Source organism: Abramis brama, assembly GCF_963993115.1.
Source record: "Abramis brama genome assembly, chromosome: 20".
NCBI classification, from domain to species: domain Eukaryota; kingdom Metazoa; phylum Chordata; class Actinopteri; order Cypriniformes; family Leuciscidae; genus Abramis; species Abramis brama.
Window position 1 is genome coordinate 29,238,459 of NC_139982.1, and position 26,604 is coordinate 29,265,062.

Genomic DNA, 26,604 nt, shown 5'->3' on the forward strand with positions numbered 1-26,604 from the left:
TAATTAATAAAAGATTTTTTTAAATTATTGCACAAGTTATTTGATGAAAGATTATGATTTATTTTTATGATTGTTTTAAATGTACTGATGAATTATGCAAAAAAAGACACAAAGAAAATTTGTTAATAAATAAATAAATATATTTTTTTAATATTATTGCTTTTACTCCCATTTATATGCTAAATGAATTAATATAAATGTTATTATGCACATTATAAATACTGGCTTTATAATGTTTTGTCAAAATGTAGTAACTTACAATTACTTTTCTTGTTAGCTCATGATCCCCTCTTACTGTACTTTCAGCCGCTCTTATCCAATCACCTGGCTCCATTCTGATACGTAAAGGCCGCCTCCCAATTGATAAACGGAGTGTCTATTTACACTAAGTGCAAATATCGAGCCTTGTTGGCAGAGGCTATTGACACTGACTCCGCCCACTGACGTCTGGTTGGGCCAGACGAAATATTTGAAAAGTGTAAATAAAGTGTCAAACGTGTTTATCGGTTAGGGGGATATTATGGGGGTTAGGTGTAGGGAGGGCTGTATTGTCCAAATAAGGTTGCACCATTTAATAATTGTAAGAAATATAATAATTTACACTCTATGTTATTATTGCATACCGTTAATGTAAAGCAACACTGAGGTGCAAATAGTATCTGCCACTATTTATTGGTATAAATAACATCTAACTCCTATTTACACTTATCGCAAAGAAAATACTGCACATTTTTACATAGTGTAAATAGAATCTAACGTTTTTTTCACATCCTGACGTCACGTGTGTTTACGGGATGTGTGTGAACACACTCACAGATTCCGGAAAATCACTGGCAGTGTGAATGAACCAAACTCAAACATTCCCGGGACAAATCCAGGGACACATAATCCATGTATTTTCCGGAATCTCTGTGTGAAAGGGGCTTTAGTGTAAATAGCAGCTGCCATTGATAAAATCCCACTGAAGTAAACTGGGTTACAAACTGAAATACACACTGAGTCTACTTTAAAGAGAGCCACTTAAATGTCATTCGGCACATTAGACCTATGAAACAAACCAAAACTCTGCATGTAAAGCATGAACTCATATTGTCAAACTGTTGGGGAATCCCACTCCACTTCAAGTGACTGAGATCAAGAGGAGAAACTCACAGAGGCTTGTAGCAGAAGCAGCTATACCGTTTAGAGTACTAAACCCAACAACACCTCATCTTCCACATGGATATTCTTTAGATCCGTCCTTGTCCACAGAACAACGGCATGCACAGAAAACAATGAAGAGCGAAACACTGAGAGAAGTCTGGGATTTGTCTTGAGTTTCCATCTCCTACAGAGCAGCACAATCAGCCCAAATGAGATGAAATTGCCAAACAGTTGCAAAAAATAAACATTAAATCCATCACAGGCTTAAAATGAACAATCCCAGCATGCAGATTAACCACACTGATTCCACTTAAAATGCTTTCCAAATCAGCCACAAAAGAACTGGTAATTTAGTACAAACCCAAAGCCCACTAAAGCCCGTCACACACTGTGCAATCGGACCCTTTTCACACACTGTGATGACTATCAAAGACTATACGCCAACGACTTGAAATGTCTAAAATGTCACTGATGATTGTGCTCTAAAACAAAAGAAAATCGCACAATTCTTCTCAGATGCCAAAAACTGTACAGTGTGCACTGATGAACAATAATCACTCCTAATAATGCAGAACACAAGCCATGATAAACCTCTTTGTTGCTAACAAGAGTTTTACAGCAGAGTGCGTTTAAAATTGAAGTTACAATCTTTTACAACCCCAAATCAGAAAAAGTTGGGACACTGTACAAATTGTGAGTAAAAAAGGAATGGAATAATTTACAAATCTCATAAACTTATATTTTATTCACAATAGAATATACTGTAGATAACATATCAAATGTTGAAAGTGAGACATTTTGAAATGTCATGCCAAATATTGGCTCATTTTGGATTTCATGAGAGCTACACATTCCAAAAAAGTTGGGACAGGTAGCAATAAGAGGCCGGAAAATTAAAATGTACATATAAGGAACAGCTGGAGGACCAATTTGCAACTTATGAGGTCAATTGGCAACATGATTGGGTATAAAAAGAGCCTCTCAGAGTGGCAGTGTCTCTCAGAAGTCAAGATGGGCAGAGGATCACCAATTCCCCCAATGCTGCGTCGAAAAATAGTGGAGCAATATCAGAAAGGAGTTTCTCAGAGAAAAATTGCAAAGAGTTTGAAGTTATCATCATCTACAGTGCATAATATCATCCAAAGATTCAGAGAATCTGGAACAATCACTGTGCGTAAGGGTCAAGGCCGGAAAACCATGGATGTCTGTGATCTTCGGGTCCTTAGACGGCACTGCATCACATACAGGAATGCTACTGTAATGGAAATCACAACATGGGCTCAGGAATACTTCCAGAAAACATTGTTGAACACAATCCACCGTGCCATTCGCCGTTGCCGGCTAAAACTCTATGGGTCAAAAAAGAAGCCATATCTAAACATGATCCAGAAGCGCAGGCGTTTTCTCTGGGCCAATGCTCATTAAAAATGGACTGTGGCAAAGTGGAAAACTGTTCTGTGGTCAGACGAATCAAAATTTGAAGTTCTTTTTGGAAAACTGGGACGCCATGTCATCCAGACTAAAGAGGACAAGAACAACCCAAGTTGTTTTCAGCGCTCAGTTCAGAATCCTGCATCTCTGATGGTATGGGGTTGCATGAGTGCGTGTGGCATGGGCAGCTTACACATCTGGAAAGGCACCATCAATGTTGAAAGGTATATCCAAGTTCTAGAACAACATATGCTCCCATCCAGACGTCGTCTCTTTCAGGGAAGACCTTGCATTTTCCAACATGACAATGCCAGACCACATACTGCATCAATTACAATATCATGGCTGTGTAGAAGAAGGATCCGGGTACTGAAATGGCCAGCCTGCAGTCCAGATCTTTCACCCATAGAAACATTTGGTGCATCATAAAGAGGAAGATGCGACAAAGAAGACCTAAGACAGAAGCCTGTATTAGACAATAATGGGACAACATTCCTATTCCTAAACTTGAGCAACTTGTCTCCTCAGTCCCCAGGCGTTTGCAGACTGTTATAAAAAGAAGAGGGGATGCCACACAGTGGTAAACATGGCCTTGTCCCAACTTTTTTGAGATGTGTTGATGCCATGAAATTTAAAATCAACTTATTTTTTCCTTAAAATGATACATTTTCTCAGTTTAAACATTTGATATGTCATCTATGTTGTATTCTGAATAAAATATTGAAATTTGAAACCTCCACATCATTGCATTCTGTTTTTATTCACAATTTGTACAGTGTCCCAACTTTTTCTGATTTGGGGTTGTAGATAAACAAGGAGCCCATTCATAGAGTGGGTTTATTGCATGTTGCTATGGATATGACAACAATAACAGATGGAAGATGATATTATAAGAGTACTACATGTGCTTCAGTGAAAAGAGGACTACCAGAAAACACCTGTGGAAAGATGAATGAGGGAAATCACTCTACGTGGCTATTGAAGTCACACATTTCAATCACACCTGCATGAGTTTTCAAGATGGCCGCTAGTGAACTGACTTCCTGTGCCCGCAAATTACAAACACTACATCACCCATAATGCAACAAAGCAGGGTTAAATTTGGCTGCCTTAAAATCCTCCTGAAAATTTCCAGTTTATACCTATTTTTCCTCTCTCTTTTAGAAGCTTTTAGAGCTACTGCTAAAAATAAAGGTTAAATAATGCATATTAGCTGCATAATACATGCTTTATGTGCATTTCAGCATGCTTGCGCTAGTGCAATGGATGATGGGAAATGTAGTCATCACACAAGCCTGTTAACCCAATCCACAACCTCATTTTCTGGCAGGCTTCATTGCTATTCTTCATCAACAGTACACAAAACACGAGAAACAAATCAAGTCATTAGGTCACTTTTTTGCTAAGAAATTCTATAGAAGTTATTACTGATGTTGCCAAAATATTTAAAAGCAACAAATCTAATTAAATGTATTTATTTACTCCACACTTAATCTCAGTAAGAGGCAGAAATGAACAAATAAATCTGTTTGCCATCTGCCACGAAAAAAAGTAAAAGAAAGTAGCAGCAAAAAATTCTAAATGTTCCCATGAAGTTCTCTGAATGTTCTTCTGGTTGTACGAACGCTAAGGGAACATTCCATTTTAGAATTTTGCAAACATTGTGAAATTGTTACTTTTGAATGATACATTCTGAATCAAGTAAGTTTGAGTGAACGTCCTATTAAAGTTACTGAAAGAATTGTGGCCACCCTACATATAGTTGGGTCACGAAAATAGTAAATTATTTGAATATATTCCACTGTAAACAATTAGTTTGAGTAGGGCAAACTTAAATTAAACAAATTAGTTTGTAGAACTCACAAAACTGACAGATTTGAAGAAATCTGAATTGTTTCACTGTTTTGAGTTTTATGAACTTGTTTCTTTTAATTTAGACTAACTTAAATTTAACTGAAACTGGGCTATGGTTTCTTTTTACCGGCATGCTTTGCCATGGTACTCAAAAGGGAAATAAAATGCTAAAATTATGCTTTTTGTGCAAGATTAATCTTAAGTGAGAGATTTAGTAGTGTTTATGTTTTTCTATGCTAATTTAGAAGAGTTTCTGTTATGTTGTGTTTTTTGGGGAGTTACCATCATGGTGATGAGCGGAGCCTCCCCATCTTTATGACTTTGAATTCTGGCAGCTTTTTTAAGTTTAGGTTGAGTTAAATTAAGCCTTTAGGTGTGTAGAAGCAGAGTTGGAACTAAAGTGAGCCAGATCGTACCGTACAGATGTCTTGGCGTGATCATAACATCTGCCCTCTTCCGCTACAGGTGTGCTGGCAAACCGTCACAGTGATGAACAGAAGCTGGAGATAAAGATGACGTCTGGAAGCAGCTGAAGCTGTCAGGCTTCATGTCTCCATCCTCCCCTGAGGGAGGACAAGAAGATGAGTGTCGCCAATCATCACTCCTTCAACATCCTGACCATCATCTTCCTCGTTCTGTCTACTACAGGTACGACCAAGTGTGCAGATGGTGTAATGTAACGGCTGTTTATTATATGACGTAATCTGCTGTCTGAATTCTGCTGATAGGAACAAAGAGACATCAGAAACTCTGATAAATATCTCAAACTGAACCTAACGCTACGCGTTTCTTCAACTATTTTGATTTGATTTGTAACGTTAATTTATTTTTAAATTGAATTTATTAGGAGCAATTTTTTACTTTATTAGGTGAAAACTGAATATTTTTCAATTAAATCACAGTAAATATAATTTAATTTTGGTTTGTGTAGATTTTTATAGTTTTTAAAATGTAGAAATCAATATTTTTATTATGGAGAAAAGAGGTGAAACATTAAAGGACAAATCAAGTGAAAAATGCCATGGAGCCATCTTGGAAAACAGTCTCGACTAATCGAGTCACGAACGGTATGTTCTGTCTTTATAAACTATCTTCTTATTAAACTGTCTGTACACTTACAAAGTTCTCAATGCTTCGGTTTGCATGTAGGGACCCTCATTATGCTACCGTGTTAGTGTGAGGCTATTTTGAGCATTGTTAGTGGTATTAACTAGCGATTTACTTTTACTTACTCTGTGCCCCATATACTAGTGTTATGAGCTAATCTGTTTTTAAAGATAAAACTCTTTACATTCGATTTTCATGAAAACGCATCGCAGGGAACGATCGTCTCGGTAACCATGTGTTAATTAACCCAAGGTTCATTTTTCACTGGATTTGTCCTTTAAGTAGGAAAAATAAATGATAAAGACATGGTTCAAGATGAGCAAAAGTCAAAACCACTAAAAATACACACATTTTTATGCTTTAATTTTAGTTTGAAATTTAATTTAATTTGAAATTAATTTAAATGTAACTTATTAGGGGCAGTTTTTAAACTTCATTATAGGTGCAAATTGACAGTTAATTTGTGTAAAAATTTCTCAGTTAAATCACAGTAAATGCATGCATGTTTGTATTGATTATAATTCTTCCTGTTGATTTAAAAAACGTAGTAAAACTTTAAGGAAAAATAAATGATAACGAAAGGTTTTAAGGCAGATTTAAAGTGACCACAGCAAAGTCAAAACCTATTTTTAAGTGATAAAAATCAACCTGTGGGACACAAAGGTGCCCGTAGATTAAGAGACATCCTCTTATCAGATTTACCGCTCTCACCCGCAGTCATTCTTTACCCAGAATCTCTGAGCGGTTCAATTTGTCTCGTCCATTGTCCATCTGTGTCTCACTGAGCTTTAGATGGTGAGTTTTCCCTCCGCTGGGAGACTGAAGCTTCCAGCTTTTACATTGATCGGGTGGCCGGATTGTGTGAGATTAGAGGTCATAAAGCTGGATCAAATCGAAAAACCTCTTTAATTATTAAAGACGGGCGTGAGTCATTCTCCCTGCAGAGATTTTAAAGTCTTGGACAGCATGGAGAAAATCATCATGAAGCAAACGACAATGGTGTCACGAGTCTTTAGACGCATGCCGTGGTTTTATATATATAGACTGCCGTTCAAAAGTTTGGGGTCGGTAAGATTTTTTTATATTTTTGAAAGAAGTCTCGCATTTATTTAATCAAAAGTACAGTAAAAACATAAAAAAATTGTGAAATATTATTACAATTTAAAATAATTGTTTTCTGTTTGAATATATTTAAAAAATTAATTTATTCCTGTGATGAAAACTTCAGTGGAGTCATCAATTATTTGATGAATAGGAAGTTCAAAAGAACAGCATTTATCTGAAATAGAAAGCTTGTGTACCATTATACACTACCGTTTAAAAGTTGATTTATTTACCGTTATTTATTTATTCATTTTTTGGAAAGGAATTAATACTTTTATTCAACAAGGATGCATTAAATTGATCAAAAGTGACAGTAAAGACATTTACAATGTTACAAAAGATATTGTTTTCAACATTGATAATAATAATAAATGTTTCTTGAGCAGAAAATCATCATATTTTCATGATTTCTGAAGAATCATGTGACACTGAAGACTGGAGTAATGATGCTGAAAATTCAGCTTATATATATACATATATATTACATAATATATATATACACACACACATACATAGTGTGCAGACAAACACATTTTTTATTACTTTTTAAGCAATTTTTTGGTCTATTTTCCCTGAAGAGAAAGACTGTAAATTTGCTGTTTATTGCTAAATCAATTCTCAATGCATTTTTAGGGGCTTTTAGAAGTGCACGAGCATACAAATGCCATCAGCGCTTATAGACATTCACTAAAAGTGTTCACTTACTTAAGGACAAGCTTTTTGGAAATAAAGATTTTTTTCATATACTTGTAACATGAAGTGAAATCTAAAATAAAGTTAAAAAAATAATGCACTTTTTGCTGTTGTTCATACTGTGAGGGCATTTTGCTACTGACACCTCAGACAAACACAGCTTCTGTTTGTGAGCATCGATTTGGCGTCAGGGGAAAATATGAGTTCTTACTAACTTGCAACTAAACTTTGATTACTAAAACATTGTTTGGAAACGTTCATTATAAGATACATAAAACGTTTAAGACTCTCAGGCTTTTGTGTTGTCTTCCTCCAAGACTTAATTAAACCACGTCAAAACCCTCATAATTTGCAGCTCCGTTTAAAATGAGGTTTGAAGCTTTAGCTCTAGTTATTTTTCTTCTCACATTTGTCTAATTAAATCTGGTAAAGCCTGAAAGAATAGAAACTTGAGCAGAAACTGAAGAACATTTTAATTTATCTACACAAGTGCAGATTTGTCATAGAAACCTTCACCACCGAATGAATCCGAGCTAATTAGGCTGAATCGATTTAAATTCAAAACAAGTGCATGTGGTGCTGACTTCAGAAAAGTACTCTTTAGCATTATGTCTGTGAGCTGTTGTGTCTGAGTGTTTCAGGGTGAATCGTGCCAACATGGGTTAGTCGCTCAGACCTCGCTGTCACTCTGTGTTCTGAATACGGAGAAGAATAATGAAGCAGAACTACGACTGTCATATGAAAAACCCCACCAACCCTTGTTGCACTTCCTTTGTGCGCGTGTCCGAATCAGTGAGAAATTATTCCATGCACGTTTTTATGCTTCAGAAACCATCCAATTCCAATTCCATTTCTGAGAGGTCCACTAAATGTGGTGAGCATCGTTAAATCAGGGGTGAATTATAAATGAAATTCAGTAATTCACTATCTTATTAATTAAAAGACTTGGCTGAAGATCAGTGGTTTAAAAGTGAAATGCAAGCTAATGCCTGCTTTTGGCAATCCAAATCACACTGTACGACATGGATATAATAAACTTGAGTACGACATGTACAGTATGTAGACTGTACGATGATGACACCTGTTGAATCGTAGGCTACGACGCAAGTTAGTATAGAATAAAAAAACGTCATCAGCATGTAGTGGTAAACAAACAGAGCAAGATGAATCACACTTTGGCAATTGTGGTTTCTATCTGTGCTAAACCGTCACTGGGGTTTAGACAAATCGTACGAATGACCTACCCCGACCCTGCCCCTAAACCTAACCATCACTGGGGTTTAGACAAATCGTACGAATTCGTGCAAATGACCTACCCCTGACCCCACCCCTAAACCTAACCATCACTGGGGTTTAGACAAATCGTACAAATTCGTGCGAATGACCTACCCCGACCCCGCCCCTAAACCTAACCGTCACTGGGGTTTAGACAAATCATACGAATTCGTACGAATGACCTACCCCTGACCCCGCCCCTAAACCTAACCGTCACTGGGGTTTAGACAAATCGTACGAATTCGTACGAATGACCTACCCCTGACCCCACCCCTAAACCTAACCGTCACTGGGGTTTAGACAAATCGTACGAATTCGTACGAATGAGGTCGTACGAATTCGTACGAATTGGTCGTGAGATAGCGTTGGTAAAGCCTAACCCCTAACCCTAACCCTAAAGCCTTACCTTACCCCTAACCCTAACCCTAACCCTAACCCTAACCCTAACCCTAACCCTAACGAATTCGTACGAATGACCTACCCCTGACCCCACCCCTAAACCTAACCGTCACTGGGGTTTAGACAAATCGTACGAATTTGTACAAATGACCTACCCCTGACCCCACCCCTAAAGCTAACCGTCACTGGGGTTTAGACAAATCGTACGAATTCGTACGAATGAGGTCGTACGAATTCGTACGAATTGGTCGTGAGATAGCGTTGGTAAAGCGCTATACAAATAAACTTGAATATTAGGCTATATTATATTATAGGCCCTATTTTAAAGATATAACCGCATGGTCTAAAGCGCACAGTGCAAGTTCACTAAGGGCGAGACAGTTTTAGATACCATTGACTTCCATAGTAGGAAAAAAATATACTATGGAAGTCAATGGTATCTAAAACTGTCTGGTTACTGACATTCTTCTAAATATCTTCCTTTCTGTTCAGCAGAAGAAAGAAATTCATACAGGTTTGAAACAACATGAGGGTGAGTATATGATGACAGAATTTTCTTTTTTCTGTAGAGTATCCCTTTAAAGCGCTAGCAGACCATCTACGGGACAAGCCGGATTCACCATATCTTTATGTACACAATAATAATCTTTTACATTGTAATCCTTTTTTTAAATATTTGGCTAGTTTGTGTGCTGCAATAAGTCCAAATAGTCCCTGTGTGCATAATAAGCAGAGTGTAGGCCTATACGTTGTGGACCCGCCTATAGGCTCATATTACTAACTCACTCTTCACAAAAAAAAAGGTTTCAGGTTTCAGTGGGTCAGTGGCGCAGTCTATTTCAGTTGCCTGAAAATAGCAACTGAACACACCTCGTTTTCAGACCAGCAGCCCATGGGCGCACAAATAGTTTAATGCTATTTAAACAACGTGGCGCAGGACGTGAAAATGATAACTGCGTCGGGCTGACACTAGCTAAAAACACTTGCGTCGCGCCTGGCGCTGCATTGCACCGGATGTATGATAGGGCCCTAAATACAATCTAACACCACATGCTAACTGTCCTGTTTATCATTGTCTTTTCGTGCAGCTCTCTCTGCTCACTTTCGAGTGTGTGAGCCTTACTTCGACCACAAGGGGCGCTACCACTTCGGCTTCCACTGCCCTCGTCTCTCGGACAACAAGACGTACATGTTCTGCTGTCACCATAACAACACAGCCTTCAAATACTGCTGTAACGAGACCGAGTTCCAGACAGTCATGCAGGTCAACCTGACCACCTCACCGGACGGATACGCTCACAAGTGAGTCTCCTGCCTTCAACTACACACACGCTGTTGAACCAGATTATTAGACTAGGGAAAGTGTGCACCAAGTAATTATGATTCAATGCAGTGATCCTGGACTTTATGTTGACACTAACAGCCTGGTTGCATCATCACAAATACACAGATACAGATGTTTTTGGTTACCAATGCCAGGTGTATTTCTCACCTCTTATTATTTATTATATTTTATTATTTATTACCTCCCCCCCTTACTCTTACAATAAGATTTATTGTAAGAGTAAGGTATTTATTGCAATTATGTAAGGGTTAATGCCCGACGAGCGTCGGACGGTTCACGCCTCGCCGTCGTCCATTAAAACCTGATAATGGACACCTCGAAGGGCATTAACCCGCTTATACCATGGTTACTTAGAAATAAATATTTAATCAATTAATAATACTTTAATGTGTTTTAGAGTAAAAATCGTGAGGGTTTTTATTTATTAAGTCGAGCGCACTATTTAATATCTCCCGTATACAGGCGTTGCCAAGCGACCCGACCGCAGCAGTTGATCAGTGAGCTTGAGCCAGCGCAATCATTTAGAACTGTCATCAGGCAAATTGACGGGACGCCTTTCCTAGGTGTACATTATCACTTTTTAACGGACACCCTGCAGCCAATCAGAATCGAGTATTCACCCAGACCATGGTATAATACTTTTTATATTACACGCATAGGTTGTTGTGTGGTTTATCTGTGGTCTCTATATTGTTTGCAAATTATATATATGTACATATATAATTCCTTTTTTATATAATATAATTATTAAATTAAAAATAATAAATCAATAATTCATTTTAATTAAATGAATATAAATCATGAGTAATATAATGAATTAATAATATAAATCATACATTTTAATATTTTAAGTATTTTTTTATTAATTATTTTTTTTTTTAACATTTTAAAATAAAAACTTGTATGTAAATTATCAATGTGCGTGTCTCTGTGACAAAGATGTTATATTTACCTTTTATTTATTCATTTATTTATGCATGTTGGGCAAATAATGCAGGCCATTTTGGTGGCTCCATGGCACCAGTTATTTCAGAAATACCGCATAAATTAATAAATCAGTCAATAAAATGTACATGCTTAATAAATAAGTCACATGAAATATTCATTTGAGTTGAAATTATGAAGTGATATGAAAGAGATTAAATTAGCACCGCTATGTAGGAAACCATTTGCTCATCATTATAGTTGCAGTAGTTGACATTAGTATGTCATGATTGACCAATCAGAATGAAGTATTCCAACATTCTGCAGTAATACTGGGTAATATTTTCCCTGCCACTACATCCTTGATTACAAAGTAGTTTCAGAGGTGAAAGATTTCTTGAAAGAGTAGGCCTATGATAAAAGCCCAATGAGTTTTATGGCCAGAGGTCACACCTGCTCTGTTTACTTTCTAACGCTATGAAACGCTTCCCTTCTCATCAAATATGAACTGAAAATATGAACTGCTCCCAGATCAGCGTAGCAGCCTCACATCGTCCCCCTGAGACGGTCTCATGACAGTTAATGATGTGGAAATGCTGCGAGTTACTGAGAGGATGCCTGTCCTGGTGGGAAGCCATTTCATTCTCATCTGTGGTCAGCAGGATTCAGCCAGTGATATTTACTGATGGCCCGAGGTTAAATCACCCTCACTGAGTCTCAGAAGCCGCCAAAAGAGCACAAACCAGCAGCCTTGGACATACACGGCTTTGGCATATAGGCATGTCTGCTGCAGATTTGAGTTATTGTGCATCTGGCTTTTATGAGTCCAGGCTAGAATGAAATAACAGCACACCACTGTCAATAGCCCAAGATAAATGTGTGTGATAATGGCCCAGAATCACACACACACACACACATATGATGGCAAGACAAAGTATTTTAATTCTGGGCCATAATCGCACACACATATAAATAAATGTGATATCAAAATATAGTTTAAAGCTGGTATACAAATTTAAAGCTTCTTTTAGAACTGCCGCAACTTTACTTTGCATATTATAAAAGAAATATTAGACCAATAATTTCACACCAATAGTGACACAATGCGGCCTGCACTGTTTGTCACAGAAAAAAGTAAAACATTTAAATAAAATGTTTCATGTAGACTATTACTATTAGTTTCACTAATAGTAATAGACTATTACTATTATTGTTCACTATTATTATTATTTTTAAAATATAAAAAAATATAATAAATTAATAATAATCTAAAATAATTAATAATCCCAACTCGAATCATAATAGCTTAAAATAATATTTAATATAATAATAATAATAATTTTAATATTTTTATATAACTATTGTCAGAGAAAAAGTAAAACATTTAAATAAAATTTGTCATATTGAAAAAAATTATTATTATTAAAATCATAAAAATAATATAAAAATCTATAATTCATAATAATCACAACTGAAATCATAATAGCTTGATTAAATTAATATTTAATATAATAATAGTAATATTTTTATATAAATATCATCACAGAAAAGGTCAAATATTCAAATATTTGTCATTTAGAAAATATTATTATTATTAATACAATATCAAACATTTATCATTCATAATAATCACAACTCAATAAATCATAATAGCTTAATTAAAAATGTATATTTAATATAATAATATTAATCATTTTAACATTTTATATAAATATTATTTATATACTGTTACTTGATTGTTTGTTTGTTGTTTTTTTATATTCGTAGGAAAATAGTGCAGGACATTTTGCATCAAATAATAGACAAGCCAATCATCTTAATAAAAACATTGTGACCCATTTTGATTTTCTTCCTCATAAATCTATTTTAGCAGTAGTTCACCAGTTATTTCAATGAAACAATGAAAAAATATATATATTTTCCTATCTAAACATCTGATAATAAACTGTTTAGATCTCTTTGATTTGTTTTACATCAAATATTAAAGTGAGGGTTCAATTATCATATTTATTATTATATTGCAATTCGTTTAAAATGTTCAAACTAGCCAGTAATTCTTGCCCAATCCCATTTCCTCCCATTCTGGCGAGTGTTGATGTCGGACTCTGGGTACCAGCATCGAAGAGTTCTGATATCACACACACACTGAGATATCACACACACATCTGTTCCCCTTTGCTCTTGGCTCTAATAACACCATATGTTTATAAAGACCTCAGTATTGTCCCTGTCAGTTGTGGCCTTGTCTGACAGCGCAAGGCCTGTGCTTCATCAAAAAGTGGAAGTTTCGTTTTCTTTCAGTCTGTGCATGGGATTTACTTCAGAAGGAACAGTAAAACGCTTTATTAACACTCAATGCCTCACATAACGCTAATGAAGTTTGAATTTATTGAAGTGCTTTAACTTTTATAAGACCACTAGAGCTGCTAAAGAGTTTCCATCCATTCCTCAAGGCTTTTTGACACTGTATATCGTAAAAAATGCTTGTTTATGGCCACATAAAACATTAAGTGCATCTACTTTTTTCTCTGTCGCAGCAATTACTCCGCATTAATCGGCGTGTGGATCTATGGATTCTTCGTCATGGTGCTGCTGGCACTGGATTTTCTCTATTACTCGGCCATGAACTATGAGGTGTGCCGGGTGTATCTGGAGAAGTGTGGGCTGGGGGGCCGCTGGCTGAAACAGGCCCGCTCTCAGTGGCACGGGGACGCACAGGCCGCTCAACCCGCAGCTCCATCACAACCTCCAGAGACACATCAACACGGCTGCGGTCAGGCCAGACACAGCCTGACGGGGGACACACAGAGTCCAACACAAACCACACACAATACGACAATGGCCTGGTGAGTGAAACAAACCGTGTCTTAAAGGAATATTTCCAGGTTCAATACAAGTTAAGCTCATTCAGAAGCATTTTTCTACTTGTCCTGTCTGTTTTATTTTTTTAAAGAGGCCATATTATGCCCTTTTACAAAGTTGTGATTTTGTTTTTGGTACCTACTATAATAGGTTTTCATGTTTGAATGTTCATTATTCTCCATTGTTGCAGCTCCTCTCTTCCCAGTCTGTCAGTAACGCTCCGGGGTGAGTTTCCCAAAAGCATCGTTAGCCAACTATGGTCGCAAGTTCTGTCGTTATCAGCACAGTTCAACGAGTCTGTGTTTCCCGAAACCATCGTTCTAATGAACATTCGCAAACAACATCGCAAAGTTGTGTGTTTGGAACGACAGCTCTCGATCTGTGGTTAGAAGCATAGTTTCTTGTTTGCATGACATGTGGACTCAATAAATCCATATCTTGAGCAAAATAAGCAAGCTGACATTCAGGACAATCTATATAATTTATTTATAATACATACAAATGTCATTTACGTCTTTTAGTCAGTCAAGAGATTTAAAGCGGGGTTTTTGAAGAGTGCGCATGTGCGAACGTGCTCTACTATAAGAACGAGCCTATAATTGAATCTGGAAATAAAGCAAAATAACTGAGGAAAAATTAGAAATGCAAGTTCGTAATTTATAGCAAAACATCTAGCATTAATTCGATCTCAAACAGATTCATTAAAAGAAGTTATTACTCCACCACCTGCGTGACGTCATTAACCAGCGTGGTTGAACGACCAATTTGCGACGATACGGTTTCGGGAAACAGTCGTAACTAGCTACTTGATTTCTTCAACGATGCATCGTACTATGGTAGTTAAGCATCGAGTGACGTCGTTGTACGGGAAACACACCCATGTTTAGTTCCTGTCTCCATGAAGCCCCTCCTTCTGAAAAGCACTATGTGCTCTGATTGGTCGGCTAGAACAGTGTGTTGTGATTGGTCTACCGCTTTGAGCGTGTTTGGGAAATGTCAAACCCTTTACCATAACCGCAAACATCCGCTTCTAAACACTAAACACTAACAATCAGGTGACAACACACTACTAACGGCCCTTTATTTTGCGTATGCCAGAAACAGTGACACTGATATAGAGAATAACTCCCACTGAAGTGACGTTGTGCTTTGTAACTTTGCAGACCTTTTTCATGCTCAAACAGCAACATTACACACTAAAGAAAGATGAAAATAGATTGGTCCTCTTATAAATAAATAAAAAGGCAAAAATATGAGACACTTACAATGGAAGTGAATCGAGCCATTACATAAATATAAAAATAAAATAAGCATGTTAACATGATTTTACTGTAAAAAAAATAATTGCCTACTAATCCAAACCTCCCCACAACTTCGTTACAACACAACTTCGTTACAACGCCATGAAGCCTAACACCCTAAAATGACTGTAAAAAATGATTTAAACATCAAATAATGCATAAAATAAGAGAAAATATGGGTCCTATAATTTCTTTAAAACCCTTACATTTCTGCTTTTAAGATAAGACACTGCAGGTTAAGACATTGAAAAAATTAACTAATAGATATCACCATACTCCCCAGTTGTATGGTTAATCACTGTACATCAAGACAATGCAAAAGTTTTCTGAAATATTATGTGTGCAAATGAATTATGCATTAATTTGCATCTATTTCCAGACATCTGAGAATTGGATAAAGCCAGGTTCAAAATTCTTGTTTTATTTTGTTGCCATATTAAAGGTTTTTACACAAGGTATTTTTGATTGTGATTTTTATCACTCCACAAATACTGGCAGCAGAAAGACAAAAATAAATGTCACCATGTTTTTAGGAATAAAATGCGGTATAAAATTCGGCGAATGCTATATGAAGAAAACACTCTGTAAAAACCTTTAGAATATAGATAGGAATAAAAAAAAAACTAAAAAATTATCGGTGCATAAAAATGTATATGATTTTGCCTGTAGTGTGTTGCCTTTAAATCTCCAAACATTGGCTTCATTCACTTCATTTAAACCTCCTTTTTGCTTTTTAAATAAAATGAGGGACAAGTCCAGATTATTATAGTGGATTGAGCTTAACTTGTACTCAACCTGGAGTATTCTGCACTATTTCATAACCCTCACAACCTTTGCAATCCATGCTAAATTCAACAGACACACACACACTAGTGGATTTTCCTCACACTCACGTGTGTGTATATCCTCTCAGGGGAGGCGCGCATGGTTACTCATATTTGGCCATGAACCAGATGCATCATCATCATCCTGAGCTACAGATCCAATGCTTTAAAAATACCTTTTTCATCACAAACACCAGATCCGTTTGCTAGCAGAACTAGGTCACAATCAAGAATCATTTTTCTGTTGCTAGAATGCTGTCCTTGATTCTGACATATCCAGGTCAAAGATGTTAAAAAGTAAACAAAACTTCACAACAAACTCTTGAAAATAAAAAATAAAGAGCTTCTGTCATTGAGGAATCTTCAAGTCAGAAGGTTTTGTCTAGATCTTATAAGCATGAAACTTACACAGTTGTTTTTAATTTATTGTTTGTGACAAAAAAAAAAGAGTTTTGGGTCACATTGATTGAAGCACTAACGTTCTTATTTGCATATTCATCATGAATTATCCCTTCAGTAATAGCATTTGCTGTTGTTTGACATTTTAACGGTTTCCCTCAGCTATTCCTTTAAGTTTGGCAAGTCTTTTAGTGTCTCAAACACAACTCTTGAAAGTCTTTCAAGTATTCGATCGCATGAATCTCGCTAACTCAGCCTAGTCCGTGGGTGTGCTGCTGTCTGAGGACGAGAGGAACGCATACATACACTATTCTCTTACAGTTCACAAGTGTGTCAGCAAGACACTGTAGCCGTGTGAGTGAATACCCATCTAATTAAGCCTGTCGTTTGTGCCGAACCCTCTCATTAACAATCACAGGAGTGTCTGAAAGCTTCAGCCTCCAAGCGGAGACTTTGAATCTCTGCCGCGAGTACACAATATGACACTGAGATTTCATGTGTGAGATTTACAGCAGCACAACTCCAAAGATCTCTGAGTTTAACCTGTCATGACATCTGACACACAACAAGTCACTTGGATTCTGTGTCTGCGGTTGTGCTGGCTGGCCCCGCCCACAGTGACATCTCATTGGTCAAAAACTCAGTCCATATATCTGTACTCTAATCAAATATGTTTTGATGAGATTGGCTGAGATTTGATTGGTTTGTGCAAAATCACAGATTGAAAGTCATGATGCTGAAAATAAATTTCATTTAAAAAATATCATTATTGTGTATAATTATACTTTATGTATATAATAATAATAATTTGTATGTAACAGTATTTAAATGTATTTCATTGTATATATATATATATATATATATATAGTATAATATGAAATACATTTATTGTTATTTATTAATATATCTATTATATTTTTCACATAATCATTATATACATACATACACAGACACACACACACACACACACACACACATATATATATATATATATAACATTAAAAATATTATTATTACTATTATTTGGTAATCTATTGTAATTATTACTATAAATTGTGCATAATTACATGCGACTATCCCTAAAACAACCCTAATCCTAATCCTATTGTAAGTACATGTAGTTAATTAATATTAGTCAGTACTTAAAAGTATAATTACACTGTAACACGGACACCATCAAATAAAGTGTAACCTTTTATTTTTATTATATGATAATTCAGTTATTCGTTTTGGTTACACTTTATGTTAAGGTGTCTTTGTTACACTGTAATTATACATTTAAGTACTGAGAATTATATTAAGTAACTAGATGTACTTACTAAAGGGTTAGGGTTAGGGTTTGGTGTAAAATAAAGTGTTACCTTCGTTTTCACTGCAGTGTATTCTGGATATTTTCTAAAGTGCATATAGTGGCACTGAAAAATCACAGCAGGTTATTGTACTAACAGAAGACATGAATAGCATGTCATATGAGGGCTCAGAGTTGGATGGTCGAGATCTTTAATGCCCCTTCCCCAAGAGCATTGTGGGAAATTACTGAATTGGGTCCAGAGAACATCTGTTAGAGAGAGAAAAAGAAAGAAAAAGACAACCACAAATGGAGGTCCCTGACCAAAATAGAACTAAGTGAATTCAATTACTGCTCGCGGTCTATTCATAAAGCCGTTTATATGGGTCAGCTTATTCTCTGCCCGTTTGCTGTGTGTATTTGAGGGCTACGTGCAGTTTCCCTCCTGCTGGCCTGAGAAAACATTGCCGGGGTCTTTAAATGGCATCAGATTCTTATATTGTGTGATCTAGAGAGGGGCAGAAGCCTGGGGGACGATCTTGTGTTTTCGCTTGGCAACATCTGGTTTGACTGACGTGTCATGCATGGGAATCAGCTTTAAAAGGCTATAAACAGGACACATTTTATTAAGAGCCATTTTTCAGTGGCCCCTTAAGACACATTGATGGTTTAAGCGATTAGATCCTGGTTGCTCAGCATGTCAGATTGATGTTTTTTTGGACGTTGTCAAACACGAGAGAAAACATTTATTGCTGGGTTGTTCATTATTGGCTTTAGGACATTGCTGAAATCTCTTCTGAAACTCTATATGGCACATGTGGGTTACAGGGGTCTTTTGTCTTTGCTTCTCAGAAGTTCCTCAAGAGAAAATGTCTTTTTTTTTTTGTCTAATTTTTATAGACAAACATTCAGTGATTTATGAATTCAGATTCCTGAGAGATTACTCTTATGAGCCATTTAGCGAATCACAAACATACAGCGCAACCATTTAAGTCTGATTCCCGAGAGAATGACTCAAATGAGTCAGTTCTTTTTAGCGAATCACAAATATAGTGTGACCAGTGAAGTTCGATTCCAGAGAGAATGACTCTTATGACCCGGTTATTTTGAGTGAATCACTAACATACAGCGCTACCAGTGAAGTCCAATTCCATGACTCTTATGACCCGGTTCTTTTGAGTGAATCACTAACATACAGCGCTACCAGTGAAGTCCAACTACAGAGAGAAAGACTCTTGTGACCCGGTTCTTTTGAGTGAATCACTAACATACAGCGCTACCAGTGAAGTCCAACTACAGAGAGAAAGACTCTTATGACCCGATTCTTTTGAGTGAATCACAAACATACATTGTGGTCAGTGAAGTCCAACTCCATGACTCTTATGACCCGGTTCTTTTGAGTGAATCACAAACATACAGCGCAACCAGTGAAGTCCAACTCCAGAGAGAATGACTCTTATGACCCGATTCTTTTGAGTGAATCACAAACATACATTGTGGTCAGTGAAGTCCAACTCCATGACTCTTATGACCCGGTTCTTTTGAGTGAATCACAAACATACAGCGCAACCAGTGAAGTCCAACTCCAGAGAGAATGACTCTTATGACCCGATTCTTTTGAGCGAATCACAAATATACATTGTGGCCAGTGCAGTCCGATTCCAGAACTGATGACTCTAGGGAGCTGGTTATTTTCAGAGACAAACATTCAGTGATTTGTGAATTCAGATTCCTGAGACGACTATTATGAGCCAGCTCTTTTGAGTGAATCACAAACATACAGAGCAACCATTTAAGTCCGATTCCCAAGAGAATGACTCAAATGAGTCAGTTCTTTTTAGCACATCACAAATATAGTGTGACCAGTGAAGTTCGATTCCAAGGAGAATGATTTTTATGACCCGATTCTTTTGAGTGAATCACAAACATACAGCGCAACCAGTGAAGTCCAACTCCATCTCCTTATGACCCGATTCTTTTGAGTGAATCACAAACATACAGCGCAACCAGTGAAGTCCAACTCCATGACTCTTATGACCCGGTTCTTTTGAGTGAATCACAAACATACAGCACAACCATTTAAGTCTGATTCCCAAGAGAATGACTCAAATGAGTCTTTTTAGCGAATCACAAATATAGTGTGACCAGTGAAGTTCGATTCCAGAGAGAATGATTTTTATGAAATGGTTCTTTTGAGTGAATCACAAACATACAGCGCTACCAGTGCAGTGTGGCGCTAATGATTCTTCGGCTCTTTTATTGAATCCTATTTCACTACAATTCCCAAAGCTGTTTTGAAGAGGTGGTAATGTTGCGCTGTATAGAGATGTAAGTTCTGGGTTAATGTTGGGCTAATGTTCGCACTGGCTAACCTCTCAGTCTCCTGCTGCTCTGGGACTGATCTCCCAGCATGCTCTCTGCCCGGTCTGGTCAGGGGTGCATATGTCTGTTTCACACCAGTGACATGGCCTGGATTCAGAGAGAGAACTCGAAGGCAGCACATGGTGTATTATTAGAGAAGGTCTGCCAACTCACTGTCTCTCTCTCTTGTTCTGTGGGCAGATTTCTTTAAGAGCGCAGTGAAACCTGCACTTGTCATGTCCATGTGCTCCAAGAGCCGAACCAAACACAGGCCACAGAGTGTGACATTTCTGCTGTCCACCTCTTCAGATACACACACACCGAGGAGGTGATCTCAGTATGTTTTGCTAGTTACATAAAAAGACGAAGCTTCTGCACATATTGCACTCAAAAATGCATTGCATTCACATTTAATTTTGCATTTAACAGATGCAAGTGTCCTTGAGTGTCCTATACGTGTTGTGCAATTTCAGATTAACTTGCCTCTAAATAACATATAAAGCAATTAAAAACACTTTACATGTCAATCAAATGGACTCTTTCTCTCTAAATGGCCAGCTCTAGGTCTGATAGTCAAAAGTCTGGCTGTGTAAGACTAAGCTTGTGTGTGTCTTTGTGTGTTTGCAATAAGATGATTTATAATAAAATCAAGTCCGCCTCCAGTCAGGTGGCTTGTCTAGATTTTGCCCAATTAATCCCGAAACACAGTCCATATGGTAGCTAGTTATCTGTCAGGAGGGTGATCCAGCGTTACAGTAGACAAGAGGGCTTGAGCCGAAGATGCATTTTCACACTATTATCAGACACAGATTAAGCAGAGAACAAAAAGTCCACAAGTCTTAAAAATAATATATATATATATATATATATATATATATACACTGGTCAAAAGTTTTGAATAATTAAAAAAAATTAAATGTGGTTTTTGTTTTGTTTTTACTGCAAGACTGCATTTCTTTGATCAAAAATACAGTAAAACAGCAATATTGTGAATATTATTACAATTTCACATTTTCTATGTGAATACATTTTCAAATCTAATTTATTTTGGTGTATTTTTTCGGTTCAGATCCTCATGGGGCTCCAGCTCTGATCAGGGACATTTCTTATTATTTTAAATGTTGAAAACAGTTTTTATTGCTGAAAAAAATGAACACTTTTTATTCAGCAAGGATGCATTAAATTGATCAAAAGTGACAGAAAAGTTTGGACGCTTTGTAAAAAGCTTTTGAAATTTCTATTTATCAACGATTCCAGAAAATAATAAGGACCATTATTAATTATTAGCATCAATAATAATTGAAAATAACTCAACATAATAACTCGGAATATGAGAATGATTTCTAAAGGATCATGTGAAGACTGGAGTAATGTTTGCTAATATCTCTCTCTATCTTTATATATATATATATATATATATATATATATATATATATATATATATATATATATATATAAATAAATATATAAAAGACTGTTGAGCTGTTTAATGTTTCTGGTACTTATTAAAAGGGATTACGCCATTATTTTGCCTGCAATTTACTTCTAATCACTCTTTATGCTCCTTTTTCAACAGAGACCAACCAAATGTAAGGACAAACTGTTGGAGTCCCCCAGTGAAGAAGTGCATTATGGGAAACGTAGTACATGCCCCTGCCACATGGACCTTCATGTCACAGGTGCCTGTCTGCGCCAAGCCTCTCCATGTGGTCCAAATCTCACAGAGCACAACTTTCAACCCCTCGACAAACCCAGAACCTCAACTCAGAATCGTGGACAAGTGTGGGAACGAGAGATTCTGAGATTTGTGGAGGTCCAGAACCAGACTTCAGACCGAACTGGACTTCGATGGACACAGAACTCAGCCAGGACATCTTTTGGAGGACCTATGTAGCCGTTTCGTGAGCTCTTCTGGATTAAACTCTCTGTAACTGTGCGGTGTCTGTTTATTTATTCATAGTCGGGGAAAGCGATGAGTGATGAATGAAGTCGTCGAACCTAATTTAAAAGATTCAAGCACTCTCATGACTCCAGAAGTTAAATGACCTTTTTGCAGTAAATATCAAAACTCACATGTCGTGGGTGGTTCTGCGGTGAAGATGTGAAATGAAATAGTACGGTGAATGTTCGTTTTTTGACTACTGTTGTGAATTGACATTTTCTCATTTGTAAGAATCAGTGAGGTAGCAAATCGTGTTAAACTGCGCTTTTTTTATCCCCCACATCTTGTTTCATGCCTTAAAGAGTTCATTATGTATGTTTGTTTTGAGATGTCTGAAGACTTTTTGTTCAGTGGTATTTACTCTATTGATATTGATCGGATGAGTTCATTTCACTTTAGTTTTTGAGTGGACCGGTGAAATGAAAAAATGATTACACACTCCTTGAACATGACAACGCAAACAGGAAATTCATTTTCACAAAGGTCAGTAGAAATGATGGACTTTGTTTGCCTTGATTTTGCAAGGAAGCAATTATCCGCTTCTCATGCCTGTTGAAATGTATTTGTCAAGCTTGCTCTAGAAGAGTATTACTGTCAGCCAATCAGATTTCAGGATTTCAGCACATGGCATTCTCATCAACCAATCATTAGGGTTTGGTCAATGATTGTTTAATAGAAATGTTCCAAGACCAACAAAACTTGGCTAAATTGTCTTTGAAATTTCAAGAGTGACATGGTATCATCAAGATGAGGTCTATGAAACAAGCTCTTCTGCACCAAACAGGGATTACAGCACATCTGACAGCGTGTTTTGAGCAATAAGTTTTGAATACGTTTATTGTTTGGAGTCCACGGTAATGTTTTTGTAAGACAACAGCCCAATTACACTAGTAAAGCAGAACAGCTGTGCTTCACCATCTTTGGATTGAGGTAATTGGTGGTTCAGAAACAAGCTCAAGGTCAGAGTTCTCTGGTTTCTCAGAGGACGAGATCCCTGGTTTCATCAGGTGTGAGTTTAATTATGGTGTATGTTGGCAGGAGGACAGACGGTGATTCATCACATCTATTCTAGAGCATATGGAAACTGCCGAAGATGTTTGGGTCATTTCTAAGCCTGCACAAAATCACTTACAAAGATTGCACCCTGGTGTGTTTGTTTACAAAAAATGTTTCAGCTGAACTTTCAGCTCAGTTTGACATATTTTCCAAAACAGAGTTCAGAAAATATGTCCAGTTTCCAGGTCATATTTCTAAGGAAGCTTGTTTCCGCCACAAAATCAAAAAAATCAAAAAGGTAATTGCGACTTTTTATCTCAGAATTCTGACTTTTTTCTCACTTTTTATCCCTGAATTGCATGATATAAACTCGCAATTGTGTGTTATAAAGAACTGTCAGTTTCTGTCAGAAACTGTCGCAATTTCTGACTTTATAACATGCAATTGGGAGATATAAAGTCAGAATTGTGAGATATAAACTCGCAATTCTGAGGGAAAAAGTCGCAAAAATGTCAGACTTTATATCTCGCAAATCTGAGAAATCAAGTCAGAATTGCGAGATGTTAACTCGCAATTGTGAGATAAAAAGTCGCAATTATCTTTTAAAATGTTTTATTCTGTGGCAGAAACAAGCTTCCACACATTTCACCTCTAAAATCAAAAGGAAAAAATAAATCATATTTTGCATGAATAATCTGAAGCATGTGACTTTCATGAAAATTAAACACATTTTACATTTATATTTCTTTACATTACATTTTGCTTTGTTTTTTTTTAAAGTATAATTATTACCAATAAATGATTCTAATTTACATTATTAGAGTACAATACTAATGTGAAATATACATGAAAGGTAGTACAAAAATGCTACCAATTGAAATATTTGTTTAAATTATAAAATCTTTTGCATTACAGTAACAAGAATTATGGGGAATTTGTGTCATTTTCATAAACATTAAGGAACTAAGGAAAACAATATAAGAACTCTAAATGGTGTTAAAAATAAGCTTTGTTTTCTTTAAACAAAATATAATTTCTTATTTTCCTTTCGATTTTATTTGGCATGATTTGTGAAATTCACCCATGCAAATAAATGGCTAGAATGTTATATTTAAAGAGTGCCACATCAAAATGTGTAGCCTACTAATGGTGACATTTGCTGATTGCTAGTCACTCTGAATAATCTGACTGAACTCGAATCAGGGATCGGCGAGCACCGGGTGGGTTTTAAACAACCTGTTACCGCCTTCCAGGAGTCATTCCTCAACCTTCAATCAACATGATGTTCTAGGAAACAAGGAAAGTCATCATTATCATAATTGGATTCTTGCCACTATGGGAGCTTGAATCGAAAGCCAGCATTTGCTGTACGTGATTGCAACTGTCAAGTCACCGCTGAAAAAAAAACGCTTCTCTTACAACAAATTACCTAAAAAGTCTAATGTCATGCTCCAGTCTCTACATTAACATGAAAACCGTTGCCTTACTGTCAATCTTCACCTGTTCGTACACCGTTTACCTTGCAACGGGTGCTTTGGTAAACACATAAACATGACTCTCATCATTGTTTCACAAGTGGGTACTGTGTACAACGTAGCATTATGTTATACTTCGTCAAATTTGTAGGGCACAGGAAAAAAATAAACTTTTAGAGTTGGAACTTTTGTTTATGTGTTGTTATTACCACAGTTTATCTCCAGCAGTGATTCAGACTCTTTTTTTGCCTTAGGCCTGAGATGATGAGACATCAGCATGGGGTTTCAGTCGAACATTTCAGGCGTCTGTATTCCCTGTTAACCCCAGAAATCACCCCACCACTGCCGATCATTAGCCGGCTTGGAGTGGACACAGAGGGCGAACTGGACAGGGACGGATGTTTTGTGTCTCCCAGGTCCATCTTCCCATATAATCAGAGCACTGTGGAGTTCAAGATTGGGGTTTCGTTTGGTCGCTCGGGGTTATTACGTAGGATGCTTTTGAAGTTTTTAATGTGAGAATTTCCTGACATTCTGTCCATCTGTCTGTCCAACCCACCTACACGTCTCTATTGCACTCTGCTTTCTTACCTCTCTCCATCCTACAGATTTCATTCATTTTTATGACACTAACGCCCACGGCAAGGGATAAGAAAGGCTGAAATATTGCGGTTATGAATATAAACGAATAACAAACGGGCGTTAGGATGAAAAATGTCAGCCTCTTATATGTTTCCTGCTCAGAAACAGCAATGGTAAAAAATTACCCAAGGGCAATTCACCATTAAAACGCCATCAGAGCATCCTCGAATCCCGGCCTCTTCGCTGAGAGGAGACTCTTTTAAACCTCCCATAATGCTTTTGCCATTTAGATTAAATGGAAGTCATTCACCGTATCCAATTTGAGAGAACACACATTAAGGAAATTAAATTACGGGGGTGGATGGAGGGGTAGTCTGGGTGAGAGATGCCCTTTTACAGTTGACAACAATAGGAGTTTTAGTTTCTCTAAAGTTTAGAAATAATGTGATTGCACTGTATCATTGGTATTTGTCCACATTCTAATCAAAGTTTATCAATATTTAATAATATATTCAGCATTTTAGTGAAGTTCTTTAGCTATAACGAAATTGAATGACTGTCTGAGGTAAAATGTATCGTCACGTGACATTTTGTTTACAAGCCGTTAAATTGACGTTTTTCCGAAGTTGAAACACTTATTGGGCGATTACACGACAGTTTATGTTTCAGTAAGTTGTACTGGATCTTTCAACATACCTTCTTCTGATGTTAAGTCTTGTTTTAAAGTGGTTAAGAGGAAGAGACCACTGGTTCACGCGAGCGCTTCAACTGAGTCACACCGACGACGATCTGACACAACATTACGGAGCGCCAAAACGAAACGTATGGTTTGCAAATCTTGATCATATTTACTTTTTTTTCAGCTTTATATCTCAACATTTGTTTTATATAAAAAATGGTTTTGCTCCCACAAACGGCTCTTCAGACTCAAAATGATAAGTGCGTCAAAGTGCGTCACACACACACACACACAGACACATGCTGGGTTTTCATGTTTTATGGGGACTTTCCATAGACATAATCATTTTTATACTGTACAAACAGTATATATTCTATCCCCTAATCCTAAACCTACCTATCACAGAATACATCTGAATTTTTACATTAAAAAACAAAACAAAACACTTAGTTTGATTTATAAGCTGTTTTCCTAATGGGGACCAAAAAAATTCCCCAGAAGGACATGGATTTCGGATATTGCCATCTTTGTGGGGACATTTTGTCCCCATAAGGGGTAAACCTTAACCACAAACACAACCACATTATACTTAAAGTATATTGAAGATAAAAGGGACATCG

General features: G+C 36.8%; 1 protein-coding gene across 2 annotated transcripts in view; it reads left to right on the forward strand.

The window, feature by feature from the left end:
- The window catches only part of shisal1b (shisa like 1b), a 42,393-nt gene extending 19,828 nt beyond the window's left edge, over nt 1–22,565 (forward strand). For both annotated transcript variants that reach the window (XM_084095412.1, XM_084095411.1), the window contains 4 exons: nt 4,894–5,076; nt 10,095–10,308; nt 13,813–14,121; nt 21,887–22,565. In XM_084095412.1, the coding sequence (XP_083951538.1) occupies nt 5,010–5,076; nt 10,095–10,308; nt 13,813–14,121; nt 21,887 (591 nt within the window). In that variant the 5' untranslated portion in view covers nt 4,894–5,009 and the 3' untranslated portion in view covers nt 21,888–22,565. The remainder of the gene's footprint in view (nt 1–4,893; nt 5,077–10,094; nt 10,309–13,812; nt 14,122–21,886) is intronic.
- Nucleotides 22,566–26,604: the final 4,039 nt, after the last annotated feature.